Source organism: Oryzias latipes, chromosome 14, assembly GCF_053564925.1.
Source record: "Oryzias latipes strain Hd-rR chromosome 14, Olatipes_Hd-rR_3.1".
In the NCBI taxonomy this organism is placed as follows: Eukaryota; Metazoa; Chordata; class Actinopteri; order Beloniformes; family Adrianichthyidae; genus Oryzias; species Oryzias latipes.
In genome coordinates, this window is record NC_136250.1 from 8,783,036 (window position 1) to 8,803,497 (window position 20,462).

The 20,462-nt window shown below is 40.4% G+C and overlaps 2 protein-coding genes across 21 annotated transcripts in view; both read right to left on the reverse strand.

Annotated features, from left to right (window-relative positions):
- Nucleotides 1-1,752: 1,752 nt before the first annotated feature.
- LOC144983668 (EH domain-binding protein 1-like protein 1) lies at nt 1,753-6,073 on the reverse strand. The gene is made up of 8 exons (XM_078930681.1): nt 6,009-6,073; nt 5,839-5,881; nt 5,697-5,749; nt 5,249-5,369; nt 4,132-4,231; nt 3,976-4,049; nt 2,840-2,954; nt 1,753-2,681 (listed from the first exon to the last, which is right to left on the reverse strand). Exons 3-8 carry the CDS (start codon nt 5,697-5,699, stop codon nt 2,594-2,596), a joined length of 501 nt encoding a protein of 166 aa, XP_078786807.1. The 5' UTR covers nt 5,700-5,749; nt 5,839-5,881; nt 6,009-6,073; the 3' UTR covers nt 1,753-2,593.
- Nucleotides 6,074-6,107: 34 nt separating this feature from the next.
- Nucleotides 6,108-20,462, reverse strand: part of LOC101157556 (uncharacterized) — a 29,113-nt gene continuing 14,758 nt past the window's right edge. For 13 of the 20 annotated variants that reach the window (XM_078930679.1, XM_023962891.2, XM_078930678.1 and 10 more), the window contains 9 exons: nt 19,964-20,179; nt 19,399-19,809; nt 19,109-19,213; nt 12,124-17,292; nt 9,131-9,718; nt 7,349-7,535; nt 7,122-7,270; nt 6,972-7,020; nt 6,108-6,497 (listed from right to left, as the gene is read on the reverse strand). In XM_078930679.1, the coding sequence (XP_078786805.1) occupies nt 6,123-6,497; nt 6,972-7,020; nt 7,122-7,270; nt 7,349-7,535; nt 9,131-9,718; nt 12,124-17,292; nt 19,109-19,213; nt 19,399-19,809; nt 19,964-20,179 (7,249 nt within the window). In that variant the 3' untranslated portion in view covers nt 6,108-6,122. The remainder of the gene's footprint in view (nt 6,498-6,971; nt 7,021-7,121; nt 7,271-7,348; nt 7,536-9,130; nt 9,719-12,123; nt 17,293-19,108; nt 19,214-19,398; nt 19,810-19,963; nt 20,180-20,462) is intronic. The other 7 variants (XM_078930680.1, XM_023962892.2, XM_023962879.2 and 4 more) reach the window with 5 other exon arrangements.

The window sequence follows — 20,462 nt, forward strand, 5'->3', positions numbered from 1 at the left end:
AACGCATTACCATAAACTCTCACACAAACAGGTTAACCTAGAAGAGCAGGAAAATTTTTATTGTGTATAATATAAATGTATAATTTTATATTTTCCGACCCCACGACCCTGAAAGGGATGCAGGGGGTAAAGAAACTGGATGGATGGATTGTGGAGAAATTCTATTCAGCTTTTTGATAATTTATTTGACCTATGGCTTTCAGTTTTCATGTAATTGAAATAATAATAATGTTGTTTTGTCAAAAATCAAATACGTTTTACGTCAGAATACAGAAGGTCTCAGTAATAAAAAAAAACATTCATTCTGGCTTTTATTTAGAGCACATTTATTCTAGAGAACTAATTTTGGGAAGTAAATATGGAACATGTTAAAATAATTCACTAAACATTAGTCTGAACATGACTCTGAGTTATATCTCTGGTTTTCTATAATACATTTTTATTAAAAAGTTAGCTAAAGAAATAAACAAGGATCTGCAACAGGTCCTGTGTACTCACTCTGACGTCATTTACGTGCATCCATGTCTTTATGACATCAGGTGACACCCCGAAGACCAGCAGCACGCTGCTGCAGCGGCGTTTAATCCTGCTCTGATGATCTCTTAACACAAATGTACACAACAAAAAAAACACAGTTACCACAGCAGTCTGTCCAACATTTCTCACAGTTCTGATGGGGTGTTTGGTACCTTGGTAAACTGTCACACCACACATACAAGCTGCCAACATAAAGACAGGCCAACAGAAGACAGCTCAACACACTCACCCAACACTTTCTGCGCTGCTGCACCAGGAGGAAATTTGAGGCCAGTAAACTCATTGTTATGTTCAAGAAACCAGTCAGAGATGATGGAAGTAGCCATCAGAAGATGGTTACACTGTGGTCATAAAGGGATGGACATGGTCAGCAACAATGCTCAGGTAGGCTGTGGTATTGTAACCATGCACAACTGGTACTAAGGGGCTCAAAGTGACTCAAGAAAATATCCCCTACATCATTACACCACCAGCAGCCTGAACCATTGATACAAGGCAGGATGGATCCATGCTTTCATGTTGTAGATGCCAAATTTTGACTCAATCATCCCAATGTCACAGCAGAAATGGAGACTCATCAGACCAGGCAACGTTTTTTCCAATCTTCTATTGTCTAGTTTTGTTGATCCTGTGACTTGCAGCCTTGCTTTCCTGTTCTTGGCTGAAAGGAGTGGCACCTGGTGGGGTCTTCAGCTGCTGTAGCCCATCTGCCTCAAGGTTGGATGTGTTGTGCATTCAGAGATGCTCTTCTGCAGACATTGGTTGTAACCAGTGGTCATCTGAGTTACTGCTGTCTTTCTATCAGCTGGAACCTGTCTGGCCATTCTCCCCTGACCATTCTCTGAAAGCTCTAGAGATGGTTGTGGTTGAGATTCCCAGTAGATCAGCAGTTTCTGAAATACTCAGACCAGCCTGTCTGGACCAACAACCAATATTTTTTGAGAATTTGAAAACTTTTATTTTGACACTTTGAAAACATTTTTCGAGTTTTTTCCACTTCCAGTAAACAATGTGCGAATTTATTATCTAATTAGTTTTACCACTCTATACGTCTTACCTTCCAAATCTGAAGTGATGATCTATAATTGACTTCTAGTCAGCTCATCACAGAAAGGGACTCCATGTAAAATATTGCAGCAAATGTTAATACAGTTTCTATTACCAATGAGTGGTAATGGTTATTGTTGGAAAAAAAAACTCTTTTTACAATTGAAATAAATAAGCAATCAAATTAATTTATTTGTTTTCACACATTCAAAAACATGCAGTCAGTTAAAACACAGAAACAAAGGAACACTTTCATTTCTCTTAACTCAGTAGATGTGAACATGACGTTCTGACAGGCAGTAGTTTGGTTCAAGTAACTTAACTGAAACAAAGCTTGAAGGAAAATCCCAGTCCAGCATCAATCAGTCCATTTTTGGACTATTTTTACAATAAAATAAAAGGATGTTCAGGGTCATCCTGAATTTGGAAAATTGTATTTTGGCTGCACATACTCTGGGTTTGAGTCACAATGGATTCAATTATATTATTCATTATGAACTTTATAATATTAGTTCATTTTTTTGGGTCCAGTTTGAACAGTTTTTGGAATAAAATGACCTTAAAGTAATCAGTTAATTTGGGATGAGCAAAAGTCTCTGCAAACTGTTTCTAAATAAGGCATTTTTTGGCTGAGTTTAATTTCATGTAGACGAGACTAATCAATACCATTCCTGAAACAAGAAAAAAATCCCAAACCAGTGTTTGAATACTGAATTATGTCATAACAATACACACAAACAAAACACATTAATTGCACACAAAATTGTGCAATAAATGTGACAAAATCTTTTTTTAATAAATAAAAATGGATCATCAGAGTCAAAATACTATTACACTGAGAAAAACTTAAAATAATATAACTTTTCAAGAACAAATTGCAGCTTTTCTTTTCTTTGGGAAATAAAAGGCACTCTGAAAATGTAGCTATCTGAAAAATAAGCGATCATTTTCCACATTTACAAAAAGTATTTTTCAGCTATTTCTATGACACCCTAAAAACCTGACCTTGTCATTGTAACACACATTTTTCTTTGTTGCTGTACTTTCTCCTCCTCATTTCTAGACCTCGCTCCAAGCGCGCATCCTCCTCCAGGGCTCTGCAAGCACACATGAAAATCAGTGTGAGCTTTCTAAAATCATGTCTGTAACACAGCAGTTATTCCCTTTCAAAAGAGGTAGTTAAATTAAATCACTTAGCTGTGTAACATACAAACAACAGTGTAACATATCTTTGGTTTTCTGAGCACGAACTCACCCTCTTTCCTTTGCATCGATGTCTCTGATGATCTCGTCTCGTTGGTTGACGAGTGACACCAGCTCCTGGAGGAGAAGCTGTTCTCTCTGCTGCTGGTTGGGTGACTTCTGCCAGTCTGCAAAACAGAAACTTCATATTATACTTAAAAAACAACAACAGAGATCTCAGAGTAATCACACTCAAGAAAATTGTGTGGTTGATGCCAATACTGTTGACATTGGTGCGGACCACTTGGATCTATCCTATCTTAAGAACCTGCTAAATCCTTGTTGGGGTCATGAGTTTGTTGGAGCCAACTCATCTACTGTTGGGTGAAGGCGGGCTACACCCTGAACAGGTCACCTGTCTGTTGCAGGGGCCTCACACACATTCACACTAAGGGTAATGTATGTATGTATGTATGTATGTATGTATGTAGCATGTTGTTGCTCAGTGGGAGGAAGCTGGAGTTCCTGAAGAAAACCCACACATGCACAAAGAAACATGCAAACTCCCCACAGCTTGTCAAAAACAAGCCTAAAGTCAAGCCTCTCCAATTCATTTCATGTTTAGAGCTTTGGTTCTAATTGTTATAGGATATAGAAGTGACTGGTTTGTTATGTTGAAATTTGTGTTAAATATTTTTTTTTTTCCGGAACAGTACAGACTGCTGTTAGTTTTGTTTTGAGGATGAGCTGGACCCTCTTTGCCATTGCAACTTCAGATGCAGAGGAACGGATGGGAAACTCAGAGGGTCAAACAGAAGCAAATGATGACAAGGGGTCCACAAAAAGAGCTGTTAAAGGATGTGTCATGGTCACAAAAATTAACACTTTTTTAGCAGACATTTCTATTCAAAATGAAATATATAGTTTCTATTTTAATTATTTGCACTGCAGTTTGGTGACATCTCTGAAATATTATACACATTGTTTGTAATTTATTGAAAAGAATCACCTAACAACAAAAATAGCTATGTAAAGGTGTTGCGTGGCTATGGGTTTTAATTAGGGTATTCCATATCAAACTTTTTTCCTAATTATTCATAAAAATGAAAGTTTTATGTCAATGAACTCAGGTGCATATTTTAATCTCTGCACAGTAAGAAATACTATAAGTGGACACCATCTATGACCAAACATGAACTTGCTACTCACCTTCAATGGCCATCATGACCCGCAGCTCTCTATTCAGAAGCTCAAATCTCCTTTCCAAATCATGCTCTTCTTGCCTGCAATGAGTAGAATATCAACTAATACATTGGATCTATGAATGAAAAAAGAACAATTAATGTATTTTTTTCAAATACAAACAATAGCTCCAGGTTATCCTGTCTGCGTATCAAAGCGTTCTTCTTGTTCACCAAAGTGAACCACTCCTGGATCAGCCTTTCCTCTTCATCACGGTCACTTCCTTTGTAAACATAAAATAACAGGCTTGACAACAGAATTTTTTTAAACACAAATCATGTAGATACTTCTTCACGGTTAAAAGGGTCAGATACACACATTTGTTCATATTATCCCAGCTTTTTAGGCTGATTTGAAAACCTTTTAGGTTTTCACCACATTTCAGCCTCGTTTAAAGAAATCCTTTCCACGTTTTTACTGAAGAAAGGACAGCTTATGAGTTCCTTAGAATGTGTGGATGATTCTACACTGCAAATTAGTTAAAGGATAGTCTCATGAATAAAGTAAAATTCTTTTTTTTTCATTCAGCTGTTTTTTTTTTGTCTGTTAACTTTATAAATATCTGTTTCTTTTGGAGATTTAAAGACCCCAAAATCGTGTTTTTTGGTATTTTTTAACACGTTCTTTTTTCATGATGGACATAGAAAACAAAGTTTAAATTTATATGTCGGAGTATTTCTTTTTCCAAATCATTGTGAATCAGGAGCACACAAAAAATGTCGTTTGAAAAAGCTTGTAGATGTGAAGTAAAATCTACAATTAGCAGGCCACAAGCTCCCTGCTCTGCTCCATTCTGATGCATCCACTTGTAGACGACTAGATCCATGTACGTCTCTGTTTCACTTGTCCGAGCTGGCATCTGGATCAAAACTGTACTGCTGGATAGCTCCAATATTGCTCACCATTTTCTTTTAAAACGTAATTTTTTGTTGTGGTTGTGAGGGGCTGTAAGCGAGCAAGCGAGATTGTAAACAAAGGGATAGTGGGAAGGAGGGGCAGGCTAACACCGTGCCAATGTTCCCGTCCACAACTTAGAGACAGATTTCTAATATACTACTATATCTATAACTGTACCCTAAAAAACTATTCAGGTTCTTTTTTCTTTTGGGTAAAAACACCATAATGATAATTAAAAAACCACTGGGAGCAATTTGCAAAAGATCAAAAGGTGATTGGAGTGTGTCTTTAATCAGTTTCTGCATGGCTTAGTCCACATTGGCCGAAACTGGCTGTGACTCACCTGTCTCCATAAGATTCCGCAGTCGCCTCTCCACCACAGCTGCTCTGCTGTCAATGTGCTTTTGCTCCGCCTCCAAAGCTGTGAGCTCGCTCAGCACATACTGGCTGGTGTCCTGCAGACACTGACCACAAGCCACACACATGGATGCAAACAAGGACAACCATGTGTGACAACAAGAACCAGGCAATGGATGGGAGCCACGACGTGATGGTGACAGGCGAAGCAAAGCAGTGTGGGAGTTAAAAAAAAAAGTGAGGGGAGGGGAAGAAAAAAAAAAGGAAAAGAGGGTCAAAGATTAGAGAAAGCCCAAAAAGTTGGAAAATTACCAGACATGAAATTGTTGTGACCAAGATGTGATTTAGTTTTTTCCTCAGTTTCATTCAGAGACATAGCTTCACCAGTGAAAGAAATAATAAAAAAGGGCAAAAAAATGAAATGCAGAACTGACCATAGTCTCTTCTTCCTGTTTATGAGGAAGAGTCTCAGCTGACCTCTGCAAATCTGAAATTACGAAAGGACAAGTACATAATTAGACAGTATATGGTACATAATTCTTACATTTCTGCTGGACTCATTACTCTGAAACTAACCTCTGTTAGTGTTTTCTGAAGAATTGCTCTTTGCATCTCCATCCTGAAGGTGACAAGTATTTAATGTCAGTAACTAACAACAGTATAATGTTATACTGTATGAGCTTAAAAACTATGTTTTTGTGGTTGAACACGTCGTAGATGCTTTTGAAATTGGGGAAAGCAGTTACCTGAGCCTGTGCACCTTTTGCCACTCTGGTGATCGACCTCGGGGGTGGAACTGGAGTTATTGACTCCTCCACTAAAGGTAAAAATGTGAGTCCAAGTTGGTTTATTTGCCTCCATTAAATATGTAGAAAACATACAATCAATAAGCTTAAAGATTGGGTCATGCCTTTAGCCACACGCTTGCTTCTTGGTGGTGGGACAACGAGGCTGCTGCTTCCCCCTTGCTCCAGGCTCACACCTTCAGTCAGTCTGGCCATGCAGAAAGCTGCAGCATCGACTTTGGTGGGCGCCATACCAGAGAGGGCCAGACCATAACTGGACTCGCTGCTGTTTTGTTCTATCTGCAGGACACTCAGCTCCTGGTTGGTGAAGTGGGACCGGATCTGGCTGAGGTATGTCATAACTATAAGCCTGTCGGGGACGGACAGGAGGACCATGTCTGACGGCTCCATCAGACGAGATATACCCAGTGCTTCAAAACCATCAAAAGCCTAATGAGATAATGACAAATGAGAAACACTGCAGTTAGTCTGGAACTGTCCAATGAATGTCCTCTAAGTCATGGACTTTTATATTTATGTAACCCCTCAAGTATCTTTATTTAGATTTGAAACTTGTTAAAAAATACTTTTTTATTCCTTTTCTTTTGTTGCATTCATAATAGGTTTTGTCATTTATTCGTTGTATTCTTGCCTTTTGGAGTTTAACAAATCTACATGCAACTCAGCTTTAAGTGACAATTTGATTTTTTTTAACTGTTAGGAATATTTTTCAGAAATAATTAACCCAAACAAAAAGCGGTTTTGATTGGCTAAACTTGTTCACCTAAAAAAAGAGAAAAGAAACAAAGTTGTAAAATAAATAAAAAATAGATTTTATTTATAAATAGATCCTTATTTATAAAAAAATTGCAAACTTTGTTAAAAAGAGCTAAACGCATTCATCCCTTAACATCTGGTCCTCACCTTCTTATTGTTGAGTTTGATGTCATGAGAGTCCAGCTGGTCAAAATCTCTGATAAAAAACAAACAACACACAAAAAAAACAGAACAATCATGTTGAAAACAAAATGCATGTGCAGTATTGAAGATAAAGATAACAGTGAGATGACAAACATTTTGTCCGGATGGAAGTGGTGCAGGATGGCACAGAAGGCCAGCCCATTTCTCCAGGATGTGCTGAAATTTGTGACCTTTACCCCCTGGTACCCACTGGTGACACTCTGACACCACTGCAGCAGCGACTGACTCGAGGTTACCAAGTCCTGGCACAGATGGAGGAGAAAAGTGTTATTTTCTTTCGTGACAGGGTCTGTGTGAGCGTAACTTTTCTTCTTCTTAACCTCAGCTGTATCAGTAGTCTCCTCCTCGGTCACCTTCACAGGATCAGAAGTTTTGACATCTGAAGGTTCCTCCTCTTCTAATGTAGGAAGCCGAGAAGTATTGATCTCACAATAGGACGTGATGATGGTGTTTACAGGCTGCCTCATCCCTCCACCATCAGGAAGATCGGATGGTTGGTGTTTTGCCCTATTGAGAGAGCAGAAAAAGCTTAGATGAAGGACAGAAGACAGTGTTTGGAAGAAGAAACTGCTATTTTGTTGCAAACGAGAGCAAGCGTAGCACATGAAGGAACAGGCTGAGCAGGCAGAGGTCAACAATGATTTGATGTTAGAGGTTATGAGACAAAACATGCAGGATCCAGCAATGGCTGTCGTATATTTATGTGTCTTCGTTTCTTCAAAATAGGTTGAGAAGCATAACTTATGCTGCTTAAAATGATCGAGCATCCCTGTGAACTTTCTTTGGCTTTACTTTTCAGACAACACAAACCCCCATCTTTGGATGACAGATCAGATCTATTCCACTGCATATCTTTGATTCCTTTTGTTCATGTCTTTTGCCTCTACATCCTACATTCTGCAAAGTGACTTCAGGCCTTGTTCAGGAGACTGCAGTGAACTTGATCTGGTTAGTTTTTCACACCTTTGTTTGGTTTGCTAGTAAATCACATCTTTTAGAGTGGACCATCTACCTAGAAAAACTTGCACTGTTTCAGCAGCTGCTTATTTGGGGCGCAAATGCCCAAAACGACTGTCTGAAGAATAAAAAAACATAAATGAGTACATTCTGCTAGATTTGATTAGTCTACTTAGATATGTTCATCCTTTTTTTTCGTCTGTTTTTTTTTCATTTAGAAATTTCTTCCAGTTACTTCCCTTTGTCTTTTGCATGCACTGGATAGCTCATCTGCATTCACACAGTAAAGCTACGTCCAAACTGTCCTCGGTAACTTACGTTCAAGTGACAACTTTCAATGAAAAGTACACGTAAACACACAACAAAACTCTCGTGTTCACACATCGCTATGCAAGTTTCTAAGACCGTTTTCAAGCTCTACGTACAAAACATGCAGCCACTGAAAAAACGCTGCAAGTTAAACCAGGTTGAACTTCAACCAATCAGGTTTTAAAGTTGGGCATGGAGGGGAAATTAAATTGAAATTATATGATACTAAGTATTTTAGATATCAGAATAGAGCTTTGAAAGAAAAAGCCTGGAGCAAGATTCACGAGATTTGGACGGCTTCAACATTTCAGACCAAGCTTCTTCCAACTGTAGGTTGCTGACATGCACTAGTAAACAGTAAAAGAAGAATAAACCCTTCCCTGCTTTGCCACTGTGAACACAACGGGCTTAAAGCATGTTCAAGAACCAGCATTTGGATTGTTCTTGAACGCCTGTCACATGTCCAGTGTGTCCGTAGCTTAAGTGAACCACAACAAGGTTCACTTGAAACAAATAGAGACCTTTGCATTTACTAGTGTGACCTGCATCAGAGGTCAAATGAGTGTTCACATCTGTGCTAACAAAGGAGACCAACTAAGAAAACAACTCTGGTCCAGATAAGAACAGAGTGTGAAGAAACCAAAAGTTTTGTCACTTCAGTAAAGTTTGCTAGTTGGTAAACAAACATAGGTTTTAGACTGCCTTTGTAAAGCACAAATATTTCTTTTAAATATTTAGCACAAGCACAAATATTTCTTAACAATCAGCCACAATGTCAGCCATGCAAATGTGTCATCTCACAGAGCAGCACGGCTTTACTGCCACTGCTGACTTACACTTCCTTCTCTTCCAGAGGCTCTTCTGTCTCATTTAAGGATATTTCCTGCAGAAGATCAAAGCAAGCAGCAATAGATTGCTGACTCTGATAAACATGACAGGTGGGGATGTTTGATTGGCTTGTAGGCTCTGTATCATCATAGTCTATATCACCAGGAGTTGGAATCAGTCTTTTCAAACTCCGAGGGATAGAGTGAGGGGATGTGTCGCTTGACATTTGGTGAATTTTCAACAGAAGGAATCGTTCTTCTTCTCTAAGCTGCTGTTCTTTGGAGAGACTACAGTGAAAATTGACCATCTGTGGATGATCGTTGTCCAATGTGTTTATGTCTTTGTTTGGGTGAATTTCAAGAGCTTCCTGTGAATGTGTGATGATTTTAACATCATCGTTGTGTCTTTTGGTTGTTGTTGACAGTTCTTCCTTATGAGACACAAGCAGATGTGTAGGATGTGAATCATTTGCCTGATTGATTACAGGAAGTTGAGGCGAGTTTGGCTGACTGGCATCAGAGGTTTGCTTGACAGTTTGTTCACTGCAGGGGGCTGAAGACAGCCGTTGGGCTCCAGCTGGAGACTGGCTGCTTGGGCTGAAGACAGAAAAGAAGAATTCATGGCTGAATGTACAGACTTTCAAGCTTCAGGCAAAAGCGATCAGCTATAGATCCAGCCTGTTTCCAGGTCATGCTCCATTCCAGCTTGGCAGAGTTCAGGGATTTCTTGGAAGAAACTTGAGAGTTTCAAGGGTAGATAACCACATTTTTACTTCAAAGCTGGACGGAAAAGATTTTCCCCCACGTCCCATTAAATGTTAGCGGACCAAAGGTCTTGCTATGTATAATAACAACACAAGTTTTTAAGGAGCTCCTGAACTGTTTGAATTGGACCAAACCCAATCCATTCATGCTCTGAGCCACAATGATAAATGAGCAATTGCTTCTGCCAAACCCATGTAGACTTTGGTGGTAATGAAGAAAAATGCAAGATGTGTCCAGTGCAGTCCTGTTCCCCATTAACACAATTCCTAACAAAAAAAAAATCATTCGTAATGATCAGTTACTAAAGATCACTTATATATTTATGAGTAGGCATTGGAAGCTTAAATACCCTCTCCGATAATAAATACAATGCATTGTGGTCTATATTCGCCAATCTAGTGAGCATCGATGCACACTGGCCTTTCACAGAGACTTCTGGGGAGTTTCAAGGGCACTTGATTTATTTGGTGAATGGTGAACGCACTATATAGTGAACAATGTGAAGGAATTCAGACACAACCTTGATGTTGCTTTATCCTGTGCCAATTAAATACAGCACATTTAAAAAAAATAATTTTAAAAGAAAATTGATCAGAAATTAAAAAAAAATCTTTTATTAAAGCTAACAATGGGAAAAACCATAACTGTCAGGGTCGCCACTTAAAGTAAAGTCTTTTTAGAGCGATATGGGTGAACCTTGGGTTATGGGGGAGGAGTTCCGGCTCCGACCAATGATGTTGGCCTAGCCTATTTTCTACATCACAAATTAGCTCTTTTTCAAACTGCATGTTTTCATCTGCTCCTAAATGACCACAATTTGAATAAATAAATTCTCAGAAATGCAATTATGAGCTAATTTTCCTATTATTTGTCCACCATCATGAAAAAACACCCTACAAGAACATGTTAAAAGCACCAAAAACACAGTTTTCATCTGTGTGAGTATTAACAGTTTTTCTCAGTCGCTTTAGTACAATTCTCAGATCAGAATGAAATTCCCAAAACTATTTGTTCAATCTTCACATCATGATGTCACTTGTGCACATCATATAAGCAGTTTCTCATTTCTTTGAACAAGTTGCAATTGCTTTGGTACATCCATGCAAATGATTATGTACAATTCTCTGCTCTTTGCTACATTATCAATTGTTTATGTCATGTTGATCAAAATGTATTATATAGTTCACTGTGCAATAGTCTTACTCCTCAAAACACTTAGTCATTAGTTCATCGTATAAGTCATTAACGGCAAAATGGTTGACCAAGTTGTCATAATGTGACAAACATATTTCGCTGCATTGCAAGAGAGGATATTCGCTGTGATGTGGATGAGAATTTGCGGCCTAACATACAGGAACGACAAGAGGTGTAGGAATACCACACCAATTCCTACTGCACTGCCTGTACTGTTGTACAGAATATTGTCCTATATTTTTTTCCCTTTGTGTTACTGTTTGCAGTGGGTTTTTTCTATGTTGGTATGACATGGTCTGTCAACAAATTACAATATGAACAATAAAAGATTAAATGTGAATCTTGTCCAGTCTCTTGGAATCAAACAAAAAAGGTGAAACTTACATTTTACAATAATTGTCATCCAAACTTTAGCCATAGTTTACATCAGAACCTCCCTTTAAAGTACACAGTTATATTGACAACATGACTAAGTAATTTGACTGTCTTGTTCGTAGACAATGACACAAGGACTTGACATTCTGATGGCACTGACATGTTCAATGACATGAAGACTTAGTTTTGAGAGATGCACTAAAGATTTTGAGCAAGTTACAGGCTTTTGCAAAAAATCCATAGTGTTTTGCTGTTTGTACAAATTGTTTTGAGAAATGCACACACGTATTTGCAAACTTCAATTCTGATCTGAGAATTGTACTAAAGCGACTGAGAAAAACTGTAAGTAAGGTTCATAATTGTTGATTATGCATCACTGATTTTGTAGTACTGTTACAGTTCGATGGGTTCTAAATAAGCTCAAAGAGAATACAATACAGCAATGCTGTTCTTTGGGCTTCCATGCAGACACACAACTCTGCAGAGGCTAGGCTTCGCACACCAATGCCAAAGTGACTGTGGGGACAAAAAGCTCACAGGCATGCTCACTGATTCACAGGAAGAAAAAGGAGACCTCTATTTCTCTTGTGTGGCCAGGTTACTCACCTCTTTCCCTGTTTCTATTGCCCCCCCCCCCCCCCCCCCCCACACACACATTCTTTACTCACCCTGCTCCCACATCCATATACAATTCATCCAGCCAGATGGAGCCCAGATCCTCCTGTCCTCTTTCATATTCTACTTCCTCCTCCTCTTCTTCTCTCAGCCACACAGGGATGCTGCCATCTTTAAGACTGGATCCCACTCTTTGGTCTGGTTTCAGATTCGTTTTTTCCACTGGTTTCTGAGTTCTGGGCCCAGGTCCAGCTACTCCAAGATCGGGTGTTACTGTACTCAATGGTTGGGGTTCAGATTTGTGCGGTCCATTGCTGCTCTGCATCATTTCATCACAAGTCATATCATCAATTTGTAAGCACTGAGCTCCTTTTAGTTCACTCAGGAGAGGTGGGACATTGGAAAGAGACTTCCTCCTTTCTTCTTGGTTCATTTCAGGTTCCAGCACCATCCTCTTCCTCTGTTTTTCCTCCTTTTTATTTTCCTTTTCTTCAGGTTGAATTTTTTCCACATTGTTTTCCATTTTCCCCAGGTGAGCAGATACCTGATCACCTGGCTGATACCTTTCTTTCTTCTCCTCCTTTTCCCCTTCTAGTTTACCTTTTTCAACATTCCTCTCCTCTTCTCTTTTATTTCTTTTTACTGTGTTCTGCTCATAATCCTCTGTTTTAAGTCTTTCTTGTTCCTTTTTCTCCTCCTTTTCCCTTTCCAGCCTATCTTTTACGTTTTTCTCCCTCTCTACTCTTTCAAGTCTTTCTTTTTCTTTCCTTTCCTCCTCCCTTTCAAGATTTGTCATTTCCTCCCCCTTCTGCTTTTCCTCCCTTTCCAGTCGGTCTTTTTCTTTCTCTTCCCTTTCGAGTCTTTCTTCTTCATTCCTCTCCTCATCCTCCTTTTCCAGCCTTTCTCTTTCTCTCCTCTCCTCTTCTTTCTTTTCCAATTGTTCTTGTTCCTTTCTCTCCTCTTCTCTTTCTAGTCTTTCTTGTTCCAGTCTCTCCACCTCTTCCCTTTCCAGTCTCTCTCTGTCCTTCCTCTCCTCTTCCTCCCTTTCCAGTCTTTCTTGTTCTTCCCTTTCCAGTCTTTGTCTTTCCTTCCTCTCCTCTTCCTCCCTTTCCAGTTTTTGTCTTTCCTTCCTCTCCTCTTCCTCCCTTTCCAGTCTTTGTCTTTCCTTCCTCTCCTCTTCCTCCCTTTCCAGTTTTTGTCTTTCCTTCCTCTCCTCTTCCTCCCTTTCCAGTCTTTGTCTTTCCTTCCTCTCCTCTTCCTCCCTTTCCAGTCTTTCTTGTTCTTCCCTTTCCAGTCTTTGTCTTTCCTTCCTCTCCTCTTCCTCCCTTTCCAGTCTTTCTTGTTCTTCCCTTTCCAGTCTTTGTCTTTCCTTCCTCTCCTCTTCCTCCCTTTCCAGTCTTTGTCTTTCCTTCCTCTCCTCTTCCTCCCTTTCCAGTCTTTGTCTTTCCTTCCTCTCCTCTTCCTCCCTTTCCAGTTTTTGTCTTTCCTTCCTCTCCTCTTCCTCCCTTTCCAGTCTCACTCTTTCCTTCCTCTCCTCTTCCTCCCTTTCCAGTCTTTCTTGTTCTTTCCTTTGCTCCTCTTCCCTTTGAAGTCGTTCTTGTTCTTTCCTCTCCTCCTCCTCCTCCCTATTTAGTCTTTCTTCTTCTTCCTTTTCCAGTCTTTGTCTTTCCTTCCTCTCCTCTTCCTCCCTTTCCAGTTGTTCTTGTTCTTTCCTCTCCTCCTCTTCCCTTTGAAGTTTTTCTTGTTCTTTTCTTTCCTCCACTTCCCTTTGAAGTTTTTCTTGTTCTTTCCTCTCCTCCTCTTCCCTTTCCAGTCTTTGTCTTTCCTTCCTCTCCTCTTCCTCCCTTTCCAGTCTTTCTTGTTCTTCCCTTTCCAGTCTTTGTCTTTCCTTCCTCTCCTCTTCCTCCCTTTCCAGTCTTTCTTGTTCTTCCCTTTCCAGTCTTTGTCTTTCCTTCCTCTCCTCTTCCTCCCTTTCCAGTCTTTGTCTTTCCTTCCTCTCCTCTTCCTCCCTTTCCAGTCTTTGTCTTTCCTTCCTCTCCTCTTCCTCCCTTTCCAGTTTTTGTCTTTCCTTCCTCTCCTCTTCCTCCCTTTCCAGTCTCACTCTTTCCTTCCTCTCCTCTTCCTCCCTTTCCAGTCTCTCTCTTTCCTTCCTCTCCTCTTCCTCCCTTTCCAGTCTTTGTCTTTCATTCCTCTCCTCTTCCTCCCTTTCCAGTTTTTGTCTTTCCTTCCTCTCCTCTTCCTCCCTTTCCAGTCTCTCTCTTTCCCTACTCTCCTCTTCCTCCCTTTCCAGTCTTTCTTGTTCTTTCCTTTGCTCCTCTTCCCTTTGAAGTCGTTCTTGTTCTTTCCTCTCCTCCTCCTCCTCCCTATTTAGTCTTTCTTCTTCTTCCTTTTCCAGTCTTTGTCTTTCCTTCCTCTCCTCTTCCTCCCTTTCCAGTTGTTCTTGTTCTTTCCTCTCCTCCTCTTCCCTTTGAAGTTTTTCTTGTTCTTTTCTTTCCTCCACTTCCCTTTGAAGTTTTTCTTGTTCTTTCCTCTCCTCCTCTTCCCTTTCCAGTCTCTCTCTTTCCTTCCTCTCCTCTTCCTCCCTTTCCAGTCTCTCTCTTTCCTTCCTCTCCTCTTCCTCCATTTCCAGTCTCTCTCTTTCCTTCCTCTCCTCTTCCTCCATTTCCAGTCTCTCTCTTTCCTTCCTCTCCTCTTCCTCCCTTTCCAGTCTCTCTCTTTCCTTCCTCTCCTCTTCCTCCCTTTCCAGTCTCACTCTTTCCTTCTTCTCCTCTTCCTCCCTTTCCAGTCTTTCTTGTTCTTCCCTTTCCAGTCTTTGTCTTTCCTTCCTCTCCTCTTCCTCCCTTTCCAGTTTTTGTCTTTCCTTCCTCTCCTCTTCCTCCCTTTCCAGTCTCAGTCTTTCCTTCCTCTCCTCTTCCTCCCTTTCCAGTCTCTCTCTTTCCCTACTCTCCTCTTCCTCCCTTTCCAGTCTTTCTTGTTCTTTCCTTTGCTCCTCTTCCCTTTGAAGTTGTTCTTGTTCTTTTCTCTCCTCTTCCCTATTTAGTCTTTCTTGTTCCTCCCTTTCCAGTTTTTGTCTTTCCTTCCTCTCCTCTTCCTCCCTTTCCAGTTGTTCTTGTTCTTTCCGCTCCTCCTCTTCCCTTTGAAGTTTTTCTTGTTCTTTTCTTTCCTCCACTTCCCTTTGAAGTTTTTCTTGTTCTTTTCTTTCCTCCACTTCCCTTTGAAGTTTTTCTTGTTCTTTCCTCTCCTCCTCTTCCCTTTTCACTCTTTCTTGTTCTTCCCTTTCCAGTCTTTGTCTTTCCTTCCTCTCCTCTTCCTCCCTTTCCAGTCTCTCTCTTTCCTTCCTCTCCTCTTCCTCCCTTTCCAGTCTCACTCTTTCCTTCTTCTCCTCTTCCTCCCTTTCCAGTCTCACTCTTTCCTTCCTCTCCTCTTCCTCCCTTTCCAGTCTCTCTCTTTCCCTACTCTCCTTTTCCTCCCTTTCTAGTCTTTCTTGTTCTTTCTTTTGCTCCTCTTCCCTTTGAAGTCGTTCTTGTTCTTTCCTCTCATCCTCATCCTCCCTATTTAGTCTTTCTTGTTCTTCCTTTTCCAGTCTTTGTCTTTCCTTCCTCTCCTCTTCCTCCCTTTCCGGTCTCACTCTTTCCTTCCTCTCCTCTTCCTCCCTTTCCAGTCCTTCTTGTTCTTTCCTTTCCTCCACTTCACTTTCAAGTTGTTCTCTTTCCTTCCTCCCCTCTTCCTCCCTTTCTAGTCTTTGTCTTTCCGTCATCTCCTCTTCCTCCCTTTCCAGTCTCTCTCTTTCCTTCCTCTCCTTTTCCTCCCTTTCCAGTCTCTCTCTTTCTTTCCTATCCCCCTCTTCCCTTTGAAGTTTTTCTTGTTCTTTCCTCTCCTCCTCTTCCCTTTCCAGTCTTTGTCTTTCCTTCCTCTCGTCTTCCTCCCTTTTCAGTTGTTCTTGTTCTTTCCTTTCCTCTACTTCCCTTTCCAGTTGTTCTCTTTCCTTCCTCTCCTCTTCCTCCCTTTTGGAACTCACTCTTTCCTTCCTCTCCTCTTCTTCCCTTTCCAGTCTTTCTTGTTCTTTCCTTTGCTCCTCTTCCCTTTGAAATCTGGGTTCTTCTTTTCTCTCCTCCTCCTCCTCCCTATTTAGTCTTTCTTGTTCTTTCTTTCCCAGTCTCTCTCTTTCCTTACTCTCCTCCACTTCCCTTTCCAGTTGTTCTCTTTCCTTCCTCCCCTCTTCCTCCCTTTCTAGTCTTTCCCTTTCGTTCCTCTCATCCTCCTCCCTTACCAGTCGTTCTTTTTCTTTCCTCTCCTCCTCTTCCCTTTCCAGTCTTTTTTGTTCTTCCCTTTCAAATATTTCTCTTTCCTTCCTTTCCTCTTCCTCCCTTTCCAGTCTTTCTTTTTCTTCCCTGTCTTCCACTTCCCTTTTTAGTCTTTCTTGCTCTTCTCTTTCTAGTCTTTGTCTTTCAGTCCTCTCCTCTTCCTCCCTTTCCAGTCGTTCTTGTTCTTTTTTCCCCTCTTCCTCCCTATCTAATCTTTCCATTTCGTTCCTCTCATCTTCCTCCCTTTCAAGTCTTTCTTTTTCTATTCTCTCTCGTTCCTCCCTTTCAAATCCCTCTTTTTCATTCCTCTCTTCATTTTCCTTTTCCAGTCTTTCTTTTTCCTGACTTTTCTTTTCTTCCTTATTTAGTATTTCTTTATATTTTCTTTCAGTTCCCTCCCTCATTAGTATTTCTTTATATTTTCTTTCCTCCTCCTCTTCTGTCTTTAGACTCTCTTTTTCTTTTACATTTGTGTCCTTTTTTAAAAAGTTTACCTTTTCTTCCTCATTTTCTATCCTAAATGTTTCTTCCTTATTTCTTTCCTCCACCTTGCTCTCTTTCTTGTTGCCTCCTTTTATCCCTGTTTTTCCTTCATCTGTATTGTCCTCTACCTGCTCTCTGTTTTGTTCCTGTTCAATGGCAGCCTGTCGCAGACTCTGTACAAAAGTCTGTTTGCCTTTTCCTTGTGGTTCCAGAGACAAATCTGTTTCGGATATCTCCTCTTCAGAAAGCATCTGTTCTGTTGTTTCGGAGAGGACTGTGGGTGGCGACATGCCCACATCTGTGACACACACGGGCTCATCATCTTCATACAAACATGGCTGGTCTTCATTATCTGTGAGCAGGGGTTCTTGTTCTGGTGAGGCCTGCAGTTGATCTGCTTTAGTTGTGTGCAGTAAGGAGGCCACTGTCTCGTAGCTAAGGGGCAAACACGGGGACAGGAAAACCGTGAGACAAGGCTGACCCTAAAACGACCACAGCTGAGCCCTGAGACAGGAGGCCAGACAGCAGGCTTAATTAAGCACTTCCTCCACAGACTTTGTTTTAGTAATCAACCAGATTTCTGTATTTTATAAGCTGTGCAAAACATACTGGCACTAAAATTCCCTCCAGCATGATTAAGAAAGCAGATAAAATGCATCCTGGCAGCAAACAGAGCTCAAATAGGCAAAAGACATGTTTACCTTAGTTTTTTTTACTATGCTTATAAAAAGGAACTTCTCTATGATCAGCTCAGATGTGCAGTATTTTCTTTAAGCAGAGTTGGATTGTCGATTTAACTATGCAACTACATGTGTAATTGACACCTCATTAAAGATGCATTCTTTATCTAATTAACTTTATGGCTTTATAGGAAAAATAATCACTTTCTACTCAAACATTAAACTGAGCAAATGGGGGGAAATGTAAAAGCAGAGAACGAAAAAATATCCACATATTTAAATCAATAATCTATTAGCACATAATGGGATTAATGAGTGTTGGCATGAGACTAGCAGTTATTGTGAAAATGTTACTAGATTAATATCTTTTAGTCAGCATGATGTGGGTGTATGTTCACTAAGAAGACTGGGGTTTGTCCATTGAACGATTTACATAGCTTGGAAACCCATTCCGATCAAGTTTTGATCTATTGTTAAAGCATTTCTAGTGGAATTCCAATTAGGATTATGCTGGTTTTAGCTCAAATTAAAACACCTGCCATTTTTTAGGATGTAATTTCGGCAGAGGGGCAGACTTTTAGTAGAAAATCATCTTTGAGTTGTTGGCGGGACCATTTTAGAGGAGCAACCCCCCGCCCCCCTTCCCCTCCCCGTTGCTGAGAGCTCGTATCAGAGAGCTTGCGGTCTGCCCAGCGTATTTTCTACGTCACAAAAAAGAGTTTTTTTTTTTAAACTGCATTTTTTATCTGTTCCTGATTTAAAACGATTTGAATAAAGAAATAATCAGAAATCCAATTTTAAGCTTTGTTTTCTTAATATAAATACTCCTTTAAAAATGCCACAAGAACACATTAAAACCCCCAAAAAACATAATTTTCTTCTGATCCTCCTTTGCCTCTGAGGTCTCGAATAAATATTATCCATCTGCAAAAAGATTCCCCAAAAGATCCAGAAAAGCGGGACAGTGGAAGAATTCAATTTCTGTGCAGAGCAAGAATAAGGCCTCTCAATATTAACTGGTGCCAAAAAGGCCAAATACATTGATGAACCCTGGAGTGTGGACATAAAAAAAGGATGCTGGGAAAATAATTGATGAAAAACAACAGGGCTGATATGAAGAAACACACCACTCAAATCCAAAATGAAGACCAAACTCAGATTGTGAAACATGGTGGAGGTAATGCCATGGTTTGGGTCTTTTCTATAGTATTTGGGCTATAAAACTACCAGCCCAAGTACTAAAATGATTATGACACAGCATGAAACTAACTGTAAGAACACAAGTTGTTCTGCCACAAAGGAGGTGTCTTGAAATTACATGACCAGAGGAAATTGTTCAGGGAAACCCATCAGAGACCCAAAATCATAGGCACCAAATGACAAAACCAGTTACTGAAAACAGAGCTTTACATGCTACAGCCATTCACAAATACTGTATGTTACTGGGGATTATTTCTCTCCAAACGGTTTTTTTTTATTGTAAAAAAAAAAAAATAAAGTCCTTCACAAAAGCTTTTGGCTTTGCATTCTGCTTCACATAAATGAAAACACAGGCAGGCAGAGAGACTCACCCCCTGTACAACACTCCCACCATTGCTGACATGAAACCAGCAGATGACACCTCCTGCTGCTCTGCAACACACACTTCTTCCTCTGTGTGTGCACATGTTTGGGCACTAGCACAGAAACACACACAGATGCATCACACAGAAACACATCTTAGTGCAAAGCTCGGATCAAATGGGCAGGTCATATGAGGTTAGACATTGATTAGGCTGCTGCACTGTGAAAAGATGTTAGCCAGTGCATATGCAGAGTGGGTTTTTTATGCAGTGTCACATACAAACGGTCACTGACTCACCCCCCTATTATACCCTCCTCCTTTTCCTGTTCCTGTATGGGGCTTTCAGTGCTTTCCAGTCCTCCTGTCTCTGCTGTGGTCTCCTCCACAGCTGCCCACAGCTGCTTCTCTGCTTCGCACACCGGCTCCTCGCTGATCACTAAACTCTCTGCCGATTTGTCCTCATGAACTTCCTCATGTTGTGGCTTATTTGATGGCTGGAGCTCTTTTGCCTCCTGTAGGTCTGACTCTGATTCCAGCACCAGGGCTGGCTGCTCACCAGATGGTTGAGTGGGCATTTCTGGCTCCCTGGGCTCCTCTGGAAGTGATGGTGAGCTAGGCTGAGATACTTGTGGGACTTTCTGATCAGTCTCTGAATCTTTCACATTTTGAATATGCTCCTCTTCACGGGTGTCCTCTTCAGCTTGTAAACTGCAAAAGAGTTAAAAGAAAGTGAGAACAGTTCATTTTCCCATCTGCAAAATCTTTTTAAAGTCAGACAATAAGCGGTGCGAAAAAACAAAACCGCAGAGGTTGGGTTATAGCAGAGAAGCCGACATGAAGATGTCCCCATGTCCATCCTTACCCTCTGCACAAAGGTTTTGCACTCTCCTTGGCAGAGATGGTTTCATTTTTTCTCTCTTCTAGCATTTTCCAAAGAGGAATCTCTGCCTCAGACAGCATTTGTGGAGGTGTCAGTGGGCTAAAAACCTCCACAGTTACTGGTTTAATCTGAGCAGCAGAGCCTGTTTTCATTTCAAGTTTATCAATGTTCAAGAGCGAGGGAGGAGTCGGGCTCAGACTGGAAAAAGGAAAGAGAAAGAGAAGAAAAAAGACAAAAGAAGTAGAGATTGAAAGAAAATAAATCAGAGAAGACCACCCATAATAATTTATACAAATAGGTTTTACAATAGAAGCTGGTAAAAGATAATCAAGATAAGGACAGAAAGTTTAAATGTATTTATATTTAGGACTGAGGACTTGATTTTTGAGGGGTTATTTTTGCTTAAAGCCTATGAAATTTTAGAAAATTAAAGATAAAATGCATCAGTAAACATATTTTAATGTGATTTCACACACAGCGT

Coding starts and splice junctions, on each gene's coding strand:
- LOC144983668 (XM_078930681.1), bottom strand. Junction 4,050..4,131: donor CAGGATAACCTGGAGCTATT/GTTTGTATTTGA, acceptor TACTCATTGCAG/GCAAGAAGAGCATGATTTGG. Junction 2,955..3,975: donor GGTCATGATGGCCATTGAAG/GTGAGTAGCAAG, acceptor TCTGTTTTGCAG/ACTGGCAGAAGTCACCCAAC.